Source organism: Brassica oleracea, chromosome C9 (genome assembly GCF_000695525.1).
Source record: "Brassica oleracea var. oleracea cultivar TO1000 chromosome C9, BOL, whole genome shotgun sequence".
Taxonomy (NCBI): domain Eukaryota; kingdom Viridiplantae; phylum Streptophyta; class Magnoliopsida; order Brassicales; family Brassicaceae; genus Brassica; species Brassica oleracea.
Genome location: NC_027756.1, coordinates 18,756,942 through 18,770,725, shown reverse-complemented (window position 1 = coordinate 18,770,725; position 13,784 = coordinate 18,756,942). Strand labels below are relative to the sequence as shown.

At 34.7% G+C, this 13,784-nt stretch overlaps 1 protein-coding gene and 1 long non-coding RNA gene across 3 annotated transcripts in view; one reads left to right on the top strand and one right to left on the bottom strand.

The window, feature by feature from the left end:
• The first annotated feature begins 2,838 nt into the window (after positions 1-2,838).
• Positions 2,839-6,069, top strand: LOC106316189. The gene is made up of 3 exons (XR_001264762.1): positions 2,839-2,975; positions 3,170-3,234; positions 5,581-6,069. It is a non-coding gene; the product is annotated as an uncharacterized LOC106316189 (long non-coding RNA).
• Positions 6,070-8,266: 2,197 nt separating this feature from the next.
• Positions 8,267-13,784, bottom strand: part of LOC106312829 (protein ENHANCED DISEASE RESISTANCE 2-like) — a 5,734-nt gene continuing 216 nt past the window's right edge. The window contains exons 2-22 of one of the 2 annotated variants that reach the window (XM_013750495.1): positions 13,540-13,614; positions 13,099-13,152; positions 12,927-12,992; positions 12,636-12,739; positions 12,089-12,156; positions 11,888-12,004; positions 11,645-11,685; positions 11,439-11,539; positions 11,054-11,149; positions 10,660-10,724; positions 10,497-10,568; positions 10,247-10,402; positions 9,904-10,130; positions 9,787-9,826; positions 9,540-9,688; positions 9,366-9,467; positions 9,227-9,271; positions 8,996-9,136; positions 8,840-8,935; positions 8,664-8,765; positions 8,267-8,576 (exon numbers count right to left, since the gene is read on the bottom strand). In XM_013750495.1, the coding sequence (XP_013605949.1) occupies positions 8,475-8,576; positions 8,664-8,765; positions 8,840-8,935; positions 8,996-9,136; positions 9,227-9,271; positions 9,366-9,467; positions 9,540-9,688; positions 9,787-9,826; positions 9,904-10,130; positions 10,247-10,402; positions 10,497-10,568; positions 10,660-10,724; positions 11,054-11,149; positions 11,439-11,539; positions 11,645-11,685; positions 11,888-12,004; positions 12,089-12,156; positions 12,636-12,739; positions 12,927-12,992; positions 13,099-13,152; positions 13,540-13,614 (2,019 nt within the window). In that variant the 3' untranslated portion in view covers positions 8,267-8,474. Of the gene's footprint in view, positions 8,577-8,663; positions 8,766-8,839; positions 8,936-8,995; positions 9,137-9,226; positions 9,272-9,365; positions 9,468-9,539; positions 9,689-9,786; positions 9,827-9,903; positions 10,131-10,246; positions 10,403-10,496; positions 10,569-10,659; positions 10,725-11,053; positions 11,150-11,438; positions 11,540-11,644; positions 11,686-11,887; positions 12,005-12,088; positions 12,157-12,635; positions 12,740-12,926; positions 12,993-13,098; positions 13,153-13,539; positions 13,615-13,784 lie in introns of those variants that run through there. The other variant, XM_013750496.1, reaches the window with a different exon arrangement.

Below are 13,784 nucleotides of genomic sequence, written 5' to 3'. Positions count from 1 at the left end.
CACATGGACCATGAATCATCATATCTTTAATGACCTCATACAGTTCTAGTTCTTCCTTCTTGTTAGGAATCTCAGCAAAAATGATGTTGTCAATATCGTCTGTTGTAGGCTTCTTTAACTTCTTCATGAATAAGAGAATGTGAGCATGTGGTAAACTCCGTTTCTGGCACTCAATTGTGTACATAGCTGTTTAAAAAAAACATTTTAGTCAAAATATGAATAAACGCAAACGTAAGGAATACAATTTAAATATACAGATCATACATGTATAACTTACATGATTGTCTCTCCCAAAATATTTTTTTTGGTTAGAGTATCCATCAATGAATCAAGTTTGATCTTGAAAATCCTACATATAATGTCTGACCTGTCTTCAGCCTTTAGCTTCCTCGCCTTAACATATCTTGTGATCTCTGGCCATTTGGGATTACATGTGAAAGTGATGAAAAAATCAGGGAATCCAAAATGCTTACATATTGCCATAGCATCTAAGTAACAATTCTTCATATATCTAGGACTCCCTACGAATGAAGCTTGTAATGTAAACTCAGTTCCTTGCTCATTCATATCCACTTTTCCTGCGTTCTCAGACTCTTTAATAGAGTCATAGCTATCTGATCGCAAAGAAGGCTAGTTTAACTTCAAATATCGCAAACAATTAGACTCAATCGTTGTGAAGGCATCCACTACAAACTGCTGAAATAGCCTTCTAGAATGTAGGAGAGAATGCGATTCGTTCTTACGCTCATGCAGGCGAAAAGCAAACCATTGCCTCATACTGATATTAGGCTTCTTCTGGTTTTTCGTCTTTTCTGTTGCTCCTTTCTTAATACCAAGTCTGGACCCATCTTCACCATATGTAAACAAAAGAGGATACTGAAGTGCAAGATATGAGGCATGAATCTCGTTTATTCTCAGTAGTTTTCCTGAATTTTGTTGTAGAACAATATCCCTCCTGTCCATATCAAGACTAAAATCTCCAGGAATCAGCGCAGCAACCTCTGAAGCTGTGGGTGTGTTATACGTTCTTCCAAAATTTAACCTCTCACTAACAATCCTCATATGAAAAGAATTTTCAGGATCTGTGTTGAAGCGGTCCCTTGCTGATCTAAACTTTTTAACATATGGATTGACTTCATTCAACATCTTCATTAAAGTCTCTATAATATCTTTTCTGAGATGATCCTTTTTCTTGACCTGGATTTTCTGTTTATCCAAGCTATAAAAAAAAAAAAAATGTTAGTAATCTAAACTATTAAAAGCACGGTTTTTCTTTAAAAAATCTAAACTATTAAAAGCACAGTTTTTCATTAAAAAATAAACTTTATACCTTAAACATTTTGCTCTGTTTTCAACTTCATTCTCCGTATCAACTATATATAGCTGTCCAAACTTTGGTTCACTCCCCTCAGGTGGTGTGATACCCGCACCCAATAAATGATAATTTTCTCCTTGAAGCTGAAACATATCAGGGCCTCTACCTTTTTTCAGAGACCTCTCTACTCTTCCACCAAGAGAAGTGAAGGAAAAAACCATATTGTAGGGCCTTATATGTTTTTGAAAATGTCAGCTTCTTGGATCATCTCCTTGCAAGAGATTTTTTAAAACTCTTGGTGGTTCCTTCAACAACGGCAATTTCACTTGTCTTTGCATACAACATAATGAAAATGTCGGATTCTTTGCGTTTCTTCGCTTGTTTAGCCGTTCTCCATACCACATGATAGCACCACAATGAGAACAGTTGTAGTCCGGATCACCTTCATCTAAGTACTCTACAAATTTCACATCAAAATAGAAACATGCTTAAATAAGACAAAGATGAACATAAAACGTGTTAATGAATCAAGAAAACACACAGAATCAATACCGTTTTCACTAAAACACTTTTGGTTAGGTGGTTTTGGCGCCTTTATAACATCAACAGTGTGTTCTGAATTAGGTGCCACTCTCTCTCTATCGTTTGGATCAACCTCAGGCTCAAAATCCATAGTATCATCTAAATCAGAGTCCTCATTTTCTGTATCAGTATTCTCTAGAGAAGAACATTCAAAGACTTGCTGGCTATCTGTATCAATGAACCCTGTTAAACAAAAACTTCAATTATATTTAAGTACCAAAGAGCATAAAAAATCATACACTTGATAAAAGATTGGCTACCTCCAAACAAATCAGTTCCGACTAATCGATCTTCTTCTTGTATGGACTGAGCTGACGCATCGAATGTAGATGATGATGAATTGCATTTTTTTTCCTTAGATGTTCTATATTAGTAATGTCTTTCAATACATTACTTGAACTTCTGGTTTGATGGAATCCCTTAGTTTTCATAGATTTGAAACTCCTCTTTTGTAGATCCTCTGTTATAATATTAAAGAAAGTTGAAATGAGTATGAAAAATGAACAGGTTAGAGCATATATATACAGTAATAACCCAATCAAACACTTACTTGATAATGAGGTCAAGCAACTGCTTAACACTGGGATGTCATTCACTTGGTCTTTTATCTTTTCGAGACCTTAGAAACATTAGAAAATGAAATACATTTTATAGAACTTGATGATTGTACATGATGATAGTTAATAGGTCATTTTAGATGAATCACTTACCAAGGATACATCTTCTTTTATTTAAAAGTGTTTGCGGTGAAAGCTTGCGTATTTGTTGATATGTAGGAATAGTGTAGTTTGGAACATGTTGATTCTCAATAGTTTTGAAGAGTAAAGTAAATAGAACTTAATGGAATCGGCTGGTTTGAGATGGGATTAGAAAACCTCTGAATCTCTTCAAGGTTAGGCATATCACTGCATGATGCGGTTTTGTTTTTTTCGGCAGTGTCAAATCCTATTTGGACGTTTCATCTCTTGCGATTCATCACTTGAGTGTTTGGATCTAGGAATGTTCCTTGTACGACCACAAAGAAGAAGAAATTGTGGGAAGAATGGGAGAGCTTAAGATTAGATTTGCATATATTGAGGTAATCTACTATTTTACAGGGTGTAATTTTAGATTGACAATATATACTTACCTTAAAGTTAGGATAATAGTTATAATTATGAAGTTTAATTAGTAATTATTGTTTTTAAACATCTGTAACATTAACGGGGGTTTGTATGACATTTATATAGATTCCTACTCTTACTGCATGTAAATTGATATTGCCTTTGTTAGTAAAACTACCGATGCATGAGAAACAAAGATGGAGCAGATTCGAACATTCATACTCTTTAAGACAGGTACACTCTTCTAAACAATCTTACTCTTTTGTCAGTTTGAGACCTTTAGATTACGCAAGTTAGTATAGTTTTACTTTAGAACTATATGAGTTGATTGGTTAGTTAGGCTGTTGTGTGAACTGAATAACATTGTTTTGATTAGTAATTAGTAATTACATTATATTAGTTTAAATTAAATTTTGAAAGAATGACTAAAAATATAAGATGCATCTAATATATCTCATCGTTTTAATGCAATCCACATAAAAACCCAGCTTATTATTTAATATAGGAAATTCAAATAACACAAAAAACCAAAAAAAAAGCACAAAGCCTCAAATCGAAAGTACGGAATAAATCAATGCATAACAACAACTTGAAAAATAGGGAAAGGAGTTCGATATCGGAAAGAAACTTGATCTTCAGCCTAATCATTCTTGGTCTTCTCTTGTTTGATGATCTTGATGCATTGTTTCTTGGAAGAAGATGTTAGGTCCTGTAGGTCATAATCATCTTCCTTGCGCTTTGTTATAGGAGTTGGACACTCATCAGAGGAAATTTGATCCAACATCATGGCCTAAATCCATTTAAAATTTTACGCTTTGTTAGAAACTATGATTACGCACACAGTAATAACATGTAAGGCAAACACTTAATAAATAAAAAATATACTTACTGATCTAGATGACATGGTAGAAGAAGTAGTGACCATATCAGAATTAGATTGAGAGCCAGTCTCGATAGTAAGAACTTTATCTCCAGAACAAACCTCTAAAACAACAAAAGTGTCTGAACCATTTGTGACATTGTCTAACATTATGGAAATACCAAAACAGAAAGACTTTCCCACCAAACTAAGAATAGGTTCTGGTAGTATCTCTGGATCTTCAATCTGATATAAAGTAGAAATATAAGGGGGTTAAATCTAAACTATTATCGTGGGAAATAGTATCTGCAAAGCACAAATTCATATCAAAATATACCTCCTCATAAGAGCCATCCCATAATTCTTCAGCATCCACTGCAACGATGGACTTACCAACAGAGCCTAGCAACATCAAATTACATGTTGCAGAGTCATCTTTGACAACCAAATGTAGCTTGAATCTATACAACAAAAAAAACAAAAACTCAGGATATAGTAAGAATAATTGGATCAAATAAAATATGTGAACTGTCAATAATTAGTTTAAGTAAATATCACCACTTACTTGGATCCAACCGTATTGATATTAGAACGACAATGTTCACAACGAAACAAAGGCTTATCTTTCTTTGTCATCCTTCCATAATCAACATTAGGAATCTTATTGACACGTTTTTGGTGCCGGTTACAACCAATGTAGAACCAAGACCAATCTGTATCTATTGCTTCAATAGTACATATGATTTTGCAAATCTCCACCTAAATATTTTATAAAATCGATTTGTTTTACAATGCTCATAACCATAAGGCAAAACAATTAAATTCTGAAAAAATGTATAATGTACCTGAGTGGCCTCAGCGGCTTCTGAAATTGTTTTGATCTCAGCATCATTCCGGTTATATAAAGAAGGTTTTTGGACCAGACCAACAGAGAGATCATCATTTGACAGCCTTAAATGCATTAAGATCAGTAAAATTTCGACATTTTTAAAAATTAGATATGAAAGATACGCATGTAATAATATATAAAGCATAACAAAAGAAAAACTTTTCAGTTAAATGGGTAACTTCAGGGATCATTGCATTCAGGAACAGACGTGAAGCATCAAAAGCATTAGTGATTTGCAGCTCTCCTATTAAGCATTAAACATAGTGTTTGAATTCGAACAAAAAACCAATTAATCAAGTACTGTTATAAGAGTCAAAACAAATACCTCTAAATTCTTTGATTTTTGCAAACCTGATCAAACAAATAATTGTTTGATCTTTGCCAGTAAACGGTTCAAGTTGCTCTGCATATGTTCCCCAGAGACAGCATGCTAGATTGTTTCCTCTGACGAAATCAAAACATGTTATTTAGTAAACGAAAAATAAAGTGTATAAGCTAACGAAAACAAAGTGTTGTGAAAACAAACTCTGCGTCAACTAAACGAAACTGAACCCTCTTTCTGTCTTCGCCAGAAACTTGAACAGTCTGTACATCACCAAGTTCATGAATTCTTCCTATAACATCTGTGAGATAAAAAAGAGAAACATAGGTAACGACTTATATCAAAACAGAAATGAAATGATTTAAAACAATATGAATATAACGGAAAGCTGGCCTTTTGGTCCCATTTTCAATTTCTTCATAATTAGCAAGAGATAGGAAAATTCTATCATCAGCTAAATCTGATCTTGATAGCACAGCGTCTTCTGCTATAACCATCTTGTATTTGTAGTTGGTAGTTCGATATTGACCACCAGCTGGAGTGACGGTAACATGTTCAATAACTCCCCATGAATCTATAGGAAAGACACGTTGAATCCGTTGCATGAGAGATCGTTTGCTAGTAGCATGGATCTTGTTACCCTAAGAAAAACACAGTCATATTAGATAGATTTCTGACATTAGTAATACAATGAAAGAAAGAAATGTGTATTACAAAACTTACCCATTGATCTGCTAAGACCATCTCGAAAGTATCACCTGCAAAAGGTGTGTTTTGCTTCCATGAATGTAAACATTTCACTTGAATTCTCCAGTTGTCTTTGAATGGCCTGAGTTTTGTGAGAGGAACAAATGTCGTCATTTTAGACATTTGCGGTTTTGTATTTTTTTTTTATATATGATTTGGAGAATAGATGATGAGATATATATAGTTGTGATAGCAAATGGGATCCCGTTAGGTTAATTCGTAATAATTATATGGTAAATTTTGGTAGTTATAATTTAAACACATAATCAATAGCAAAATCTTTGCAAAATTATTTAATGTACATTCATTATTTTTTATGTAATAGGGAAAAGAGAATATTAGATATTTAGAGATATGCACTAATTGGTTGGCAAGTTGTTTGAAAGATAATTATATATGCTAGTAGCGGCCGATATTAAATAGGGATTACATTAATATCTTAATTAATTATGTAGATTTAGGCGAGATTATAGGCGCTATAAATTAGAATTTTCCTTTAACAACATATGTGAATATCTGTTTAGTTGGTGTAGCTTTCGTAACACGCTTTTTGGCTTGGAAAAAAAGATTGGGTATCATGCAGTAGAATATCCTTTTCAGTTAGTTGTTATCTTCACTTTAAGAAGTTAAAAATTATTATTCATATACGCATGGAAGATTTGATTTTCTTGTTTTAAAACCGAGAATATCATGGGTGGGTAAGAAATACGAAAAGGCAAAAATGTTTCAGGAATTAAAAAAAAAAGTCAAACTACAGAGTTTAATGGTAGTGGCATAGGGATGTAATTTTTTGTGCAACTATAAGGAGTAATTACTATTTGTACTTCTGCTTTAATAGTTTAGATTATAGATAGATAGATAGACGTGGGTTCAACTGATGAAGTCATGATGCACCTAAGAGCATCTCCGAAAAGACACTCTATTATGAAGTTTCCAAAACTCTATATTTGAAGTTTAAATGTGCTCTTCTCGAAAATCAAAACTTCAAACTTAACTTCAAAATTATTTTATATTATGGTATTTATGTTTTTCATAATTAATTTGAATTCATAAAAAAATGTAAATAACTAAGCACAAACATAAAAATATTAAAAAAGTAATTAATAAATTATTATATTAAAATTTAAATTTTAAATAGAAATAACATAATTAATATTAAACTTCAAGCACAATATTCCATAAAATTATTTCCGTAATGTATATATGATCAACTAGTGTATTCCGAAGTAAGAAATGACTCTCTTTGATTTTTAATTTGTAGATTACAAACTAAAAATTGTTGAAATCGATGATCTTAAACTTTCAAATATATTAGATCTGAACAAATAAGTAAAAGAGGAAAATAAAAATTGCTAACTCTATCGATGGTATTAATATTCAGTGACTACATTCGATCTGAATAAGAAAGAATCGTACCAAAAAGACATCAAAACAACAACAACAACAACCATATTCGGTACACAAAATTTGTTTGGACAATATTTGGAGATTTTGGAGTTTCCGGATCAAATTTACCTGACTATTAGTGTTGTTGTAATGTTTAAATTTGTGTAATAGTTATGTCTTCATGTATTTTTTTTAAAAGCTTGTTTGTTGTTAATGTTTTTGTATTGTTGTCGTCTAAATCTTGTTTTAAAATATTTAAAATCTTATTTTAAAGTGTAAATTAAAATTTTTGTGAGATATTTTTTTTTAGGATTAATACGATAAACGGAAAAATATATATAAGAATTATAAATGTGATATGTAATTGTAGGGAATAAAATGCAAACAAAAATATGAAACTTCAATTTGAAATTTTGCGTAGTGAAACTTCAAATATAGAGTTCCACTCCTCGGTTTCTTTTGGAGAGTAAAAAAAAATCATGTTTGAAGTTATAAAATGTTTTTTTTGAGATGCTAACTCGATCGTTTTGCTGGTTAAACCATTTCAGGCCAATCTATGTTAAAAAGGTGTTGTGATTATATTAAAAGTTAAAACACACAATCGTACAGGGGATGCATCTTGACTAAAACAAACGACAATTTAAGAATATGGTAGTTTAAACAATTTCTCACTATAGTTTCTATTACAAACTATTCTATAAAAGTTTTGTATGACTAAAACAAACAGACAAATTAATCACATACAAAATCATCAAGGTCATCATAAATAATCATATATACTACTAATGACACTTCTTTTTATATAAAGTTTTGAGGGAAACGTTTGAGACGAGGAAGCCTCCATGTCTTAACAATTCTACTCTTTGATATTGAAAAGTTGGGCTCATCATATATGTATTCGACAAAAGAAGAGAGGATGATAACTACTATTACTTATGCTACGAAGAAAGAAAACTTATACAAATAAGCTACCTAGACGGAAGATAAAACAGCATTAACTAGTTGTTCCTCGTCGCTGCAGTGGAACTTGCTTGAAGAATGAGGTTTGAACTTTGAAGTGATATCTTTTGAATGTCGCCTATTTTATATAAAGTAAATTAATTAATCGCTTTTACTTTCCTGTTCTCTCTCACTATAGTGTAACATCAAAGGATAAGAGAGAAACAGGAAAGAAAAGAATAGACGGCAGTGTAGTGTGTATATAAGAAGAGACAAGACCAAACATGAGGTTGATATAAAGGTTTAGGACATAGTGAGAGAGACCTTAAAGACTAATCTGAATCCAACTTGGGAACTGTAGCAGACGATAGCTCTATATGGGAAACCCTCACTGCCCCGATAAGTCTCTCCGGCAATTCTTCTGGTGTATTCGCCTACGAAACGCAATCTCAGTATCATTCGTAAGATCTCAAGAGAAGAAGAAGCAACCCTAAGGATGGAGTTTTGTTAGATTGAGTTACCTGTACAAGGAAAGCCATCTCGACAACCAAAGATGTGATAACACCGATGACAAGACCGAGAACACCGTTTGCGACGGTGGATGAGCCGATATCTACATCTATCTGCATGAGAATGAAAACGTTTCTTTTGAGTAACTTTCTGATTCTTTTTAAAAGCTAACAAAATGTGGACTCACTTCCAAGTATGTCGGACCGCGGATGTAGTTGCAATCAACTGCTTTCCCGAGAAGACATGGGGTGCTTCCTACGCTTTGCCTTACTATCCATGAACCCTGCATCATTGAGGGGTTATTATGTGAATCAATTTGTCTTAGGACTAGAGAGAGAGATACCTTGGGGACTAAAGGTATAAGCTTGAGCCTACTATTGCGAAACTCGTCATCACCATCAACAAACCGTTGGAAGAGGGACCCAGGTACGAGTTCTCTTGTCACGAAATAAAATATCATACTGTAGTGTGTTGATCCAGGAACCTATAAAAATACCAGTTTACACATCTATTAAGAAAGAACCTTAAGTTTTGTAGTTTGTACATTACGTTGTAGTTCACGGGAAAAACTTACTTGAACATTTACTACCAATGAGAAAAGACCCTTCTCTGCAGCAACCTGAATAAATTTATCAAGCGATCAATAATAGCACAGGAAAAGGGATATTAATATCTCCCTTAAGTAGGAACTTAAGCAAGATTGTATCTCTTACTTGTGCTGCACAGCCCTTGCGTCTAGCCACATGATCAATTCTTGTAGTGTCTTTAAACCAATCGACGGCTACAAGATCCATTAGATGCTTCCCAGCAGGAGTCTTCAGTGAAATGTTTAAGAGTGATCAGAAATTGAATAGGTGCAATGTCCATTAGGTGAAAAATTTACTAACCTTTCTTTTGTCTTCACAGAAACTCTGGCCACGGATTTTGAAGTTGTTTCCATCCGAAATCCTCCAGCAGTTACGCCCATTTTCATTATCATCGTGTCGTAGATTACCCGAGAAGCAAGACAGATCAATGTCGAGAGCAGGTTCCTCTTCTGAGGTTTCAAATGACACGACCAAATTCATAGCAATTAGATACATTTTCACTGGTAGAACATATCAATTAATGATAGGATGCATCTATCAGTTTCACCTGTTTTCTTGGCGACAGTCTCTGGCTTACTCGTATCAGGCTGAAATATTAAAAATGTTAAGGTAGTCTTAACTCGATAGAATATATGGTTCAAAAGAGAATGCTTGATAGGCCAACCTCTTGTTCTGATTCAGCTATCTGAAACTCGTCATCGTCATCCGAGTCTTCATCCATTAGCACAGAGTTTCTCCCGGCCCCATTTGTCTGATCAATAGAATGCGAAGACTTATGCTGAGGCTTTCCACCTTTGCCCAAGGCTAAGGAAGAAGGTGCCATGTTAACCATAACAGGTATCCTGATCGGATGACTTCTTTCATCCGTCTGCAAGAACCACTCGCGCAAACCTGTGATGAACATGAGCCCATGACTTAAGAATGGCAGATGCAAGTGCGGTTTAAAGAAGAGCAGAAGTCATTCTCAACATGGATCTCCGTGAAAATGAGAGCACAAAGGAACATACCAGAGACACTGTTGAGCATTTGAAGAAGACAATGTTGTTGAAATGCTGGAAGATAACCTGCACCCCAACCTTTAAGATCAATTTGTATTAGATGTTGCACTTGCGTTCGGGGCCTTCCATTTCGGGGCTTTAGTGGGGCGATGTTAAATCCTCCACCTAAACAAGAGAAGGTAATCTAAGTTAAGATTGTAATACGTAATACATCAGAAGATTTGATTGTGGATTATAATTTGCATGCTACTACACTTACTCTCAAGATGAGCTCGAACAAACCCAGGTTGCGGACCACAATTAGCGTGCTCCCTAGAACGAAACAATACCACTTCACAGAAAGAGCAAGATAAATAAGTAAACTAGATATATAAAAGAGGCTGTCCAGTTTCTAGCATAAGTAAAAGGGGAAGGGGAGATACCATAGCTTCCATCGTCATTACGACGCCAATAACGAACATAGCAGAGGTCACGAGGCCACACAACCCTGCAGCCATTTTTGATAGTATGAGTTAAATAAAACAGAGCTCCTGGAGAGAAGTTGGTAATATTCTGACTGAACAAGAGGATTGCAAATAGTAAGCATTATAACGGTCCTGTAAATCCTTCCCACTGTTTTCTTCAGAAGAATGGACTGTGGTAAACAAAATAAATGAAAATCTGCAGAAAACCAAGAGGCCCCAAGATAACTGGTGTATTTCGTAGAGGGTGTGACAGAAAGATTTGGTTGATTTTGAATCAGATCTCTAGTTTTGTAAGCAATTGACCGAGATGTGCGAGTATTATTGGACGATTATTTTCCGAGTTCAATATTACATTGGAAACCAGTCGAGCAGAAGTCTGTGATAGAGTATTGCTGTGTGACCATCCACCTCTTCTACTAATCTCCCATTATGAAAACTGCAGTCCCACCTGCCAGACAATAAGAAAAGATGGAAACTGAGAGCTTCAGATCACAGACGAGAACACAAGAAAGATACTCTAGCTCACATAGTATTGAATATTGATAGAGAGTTTGGTTTAGACACTATCGTAGCCCAACGTTAGTGACTCTGTTTAACTGCTACAAAATATCTAATTAAAATTTTCCAGACAACGAAGCCTCTAACTATAAGAAATTGGATAAAAAGAAGAACACAATACAAATGCTCTCTTTTATCCTGAATATGAATGAGAATAAAGAAGATGGAGAAAGACCTACTCATATCGAGTGCCATCCATGCTCATCACAAGCTTAAATATTTCCTCACATGTGGCCTCCACTACACCAACAGCCTTCATTGCCCTGCTGCAGCTTCTTGGCTGCATGTTTAGCATTGCAAATGATGTTTTTTTGACTAAATAAACTGACTATGTAGTCAATAGAAGTAATGCCATAAGTATAAAAAGCTATTAAGCGCTCCATACAAGATAGTCAACTTCAAGTAGCTCTTCAAAAATCCGAAGCCCTGCCAAATGTATAAGAGGGAAGATTAGGCCCAACTTCAACCTTTATCATTCACTGATATTGATATACAGATTGTATAGCAGTGGAAATTTATTCTGAAGCAGATAACAGGCACAAATCTTAGGAGGGATATAGATCCAAAACACAACTCTAATGCCTTGCAGAAATGATGATACTTTCAGAAACCATGCATAACCACTAACCATTTTGGCACTGAAGGAGACGCCAGTGTTTTCTTGAAAATGCTTGGTTGCTGGAATTATGGTTAGACAACTCGGAACCCAACTCCTTAGTCCAGTCAAATATAGATTCTGGAGGGCCTGCACGTTTGTTTGAGGTAATTAGATTACATTCACGATCGCTGCTGAACAGATTAGTCCATGTAGAAATGAATTAGGAAAAACCATTTCCAATAGTTGTCCTCCTCAATAAATCAGGTCGAGAGTCATCTTCATCCTCCAGCGCACTGAACCTGAAGAAAATTGAAAATAATATTTCTACATAAATATAAGTATACAGTGCCATTCATCAACAGAAATAATATATCAAACGATTCTGATCACTATCCACATACAGCACTAGATTAGCATCTTCTGGCATTTGTCACATTCTTAGAAAGATTCGGAGCTAACATAACAGAATTGAAAAGGCATCTAATATTAAGAATGATGATTAGCTTACTATTAGTATTTAACATGATCCATCTTTCAAGCTTATTTCATGATCATTATCGGCAAACCACAACTTTCTTTTACGTAATAAAGACCACAATCCTCAACACATGTCAGATTTACTCTCTGTGAAGGAAGAGGAGATAATTGTACTCCATGACGATAACTTATGACTAAGGCAGAGAAACATATGATCAAGCAACCCAAGCAAATGAGTTGTTGACAGACAAAATTTAACATGCTTGCAGTAATAAAGAAATAATGTCAACTAAGCACTCACGGGCTTTCATGGTCTGACGATGAAGCAGTCCTTTCAACATCCATCCCAGGCTTATATTCAAAAGAAACATATTGCTGACCACTAGGAACTAGGGAGTCTTGATGCTGCAACATCACAAACACACAAAGGCATTGTTAGATAAGCACCAATCTACAGATTTGGGATAAACAACACAGGCAGATACAGAGGTGTCCTCATTTTTGCCTGATAATAGTTACCCTATGGTACAAAGACAGAAACTTAAAGATATGGCAGAAAAGTTTGTGATTCCACGAGACAGAAATGACAGACCTGATCAATGACATACTCGATTTTTTCCTTCCACATTAAAGCTTCCTGGATGTTGAACGCCGCCATCTAGCAAGAGGATACATACACCCGATGAACTAACAAGAAGCATTAAAATGCATACTAACAAGATAAAACTAATGTGATCTATTCTCAGAAAGAAAAGAAAAGATACCGTGATTCTGTGGCTTTTTTCTTTCTTGTTATAAACAGACAACACGTAAACCATCTGCGAAAACAGAGTCGAAGAAGATAAGAAATTGCAGTGAAGGATATGATAGGGGATAAATAAACTTGGCACGAGGGAACCTATATCAACTGATTCTCAAGAGTTAGTACATTTCCCAATTAAATACACTGTTCATTTGTCCAGAAATATTTAGAACTCAGCCATCAAAAACCATCAGTATGGTGATGTGAACTTCACAAGTTCAGAAAAGCAAGTAGAGTCCAAAGCCTAAATAAAAAAGGTTGCCACAAACATCAAGCAGAGAAATTTGACTAAGCAAAACCACATTCTACAGTAAATGACGCATAAGCACTAAAACTAGTCGGCATATGGATATGGTAATAACAAAAAGGATTTAAAGAAAAAAAAAAAAAAAAGAAGACTGACGTGACCATGATGAGTCTTCAAGCCTCGATCCTCAACTCTACAGTTGCCATCAATCACCATCGTCTTGATAGGAAGCTACGTCAACAAGTAAAAAGATCATCCATTAGAGAAGCTTCAGCAATAATTTATTTTAAGAATTAAGTCAAGTCTCTGTAGCTCCTCAACAACCCATCATATTCTCGATTTCGGCAAATCAGCCATCCGCAGAGATCTACACGCAATTGTGATCAAAAGATAATATATAC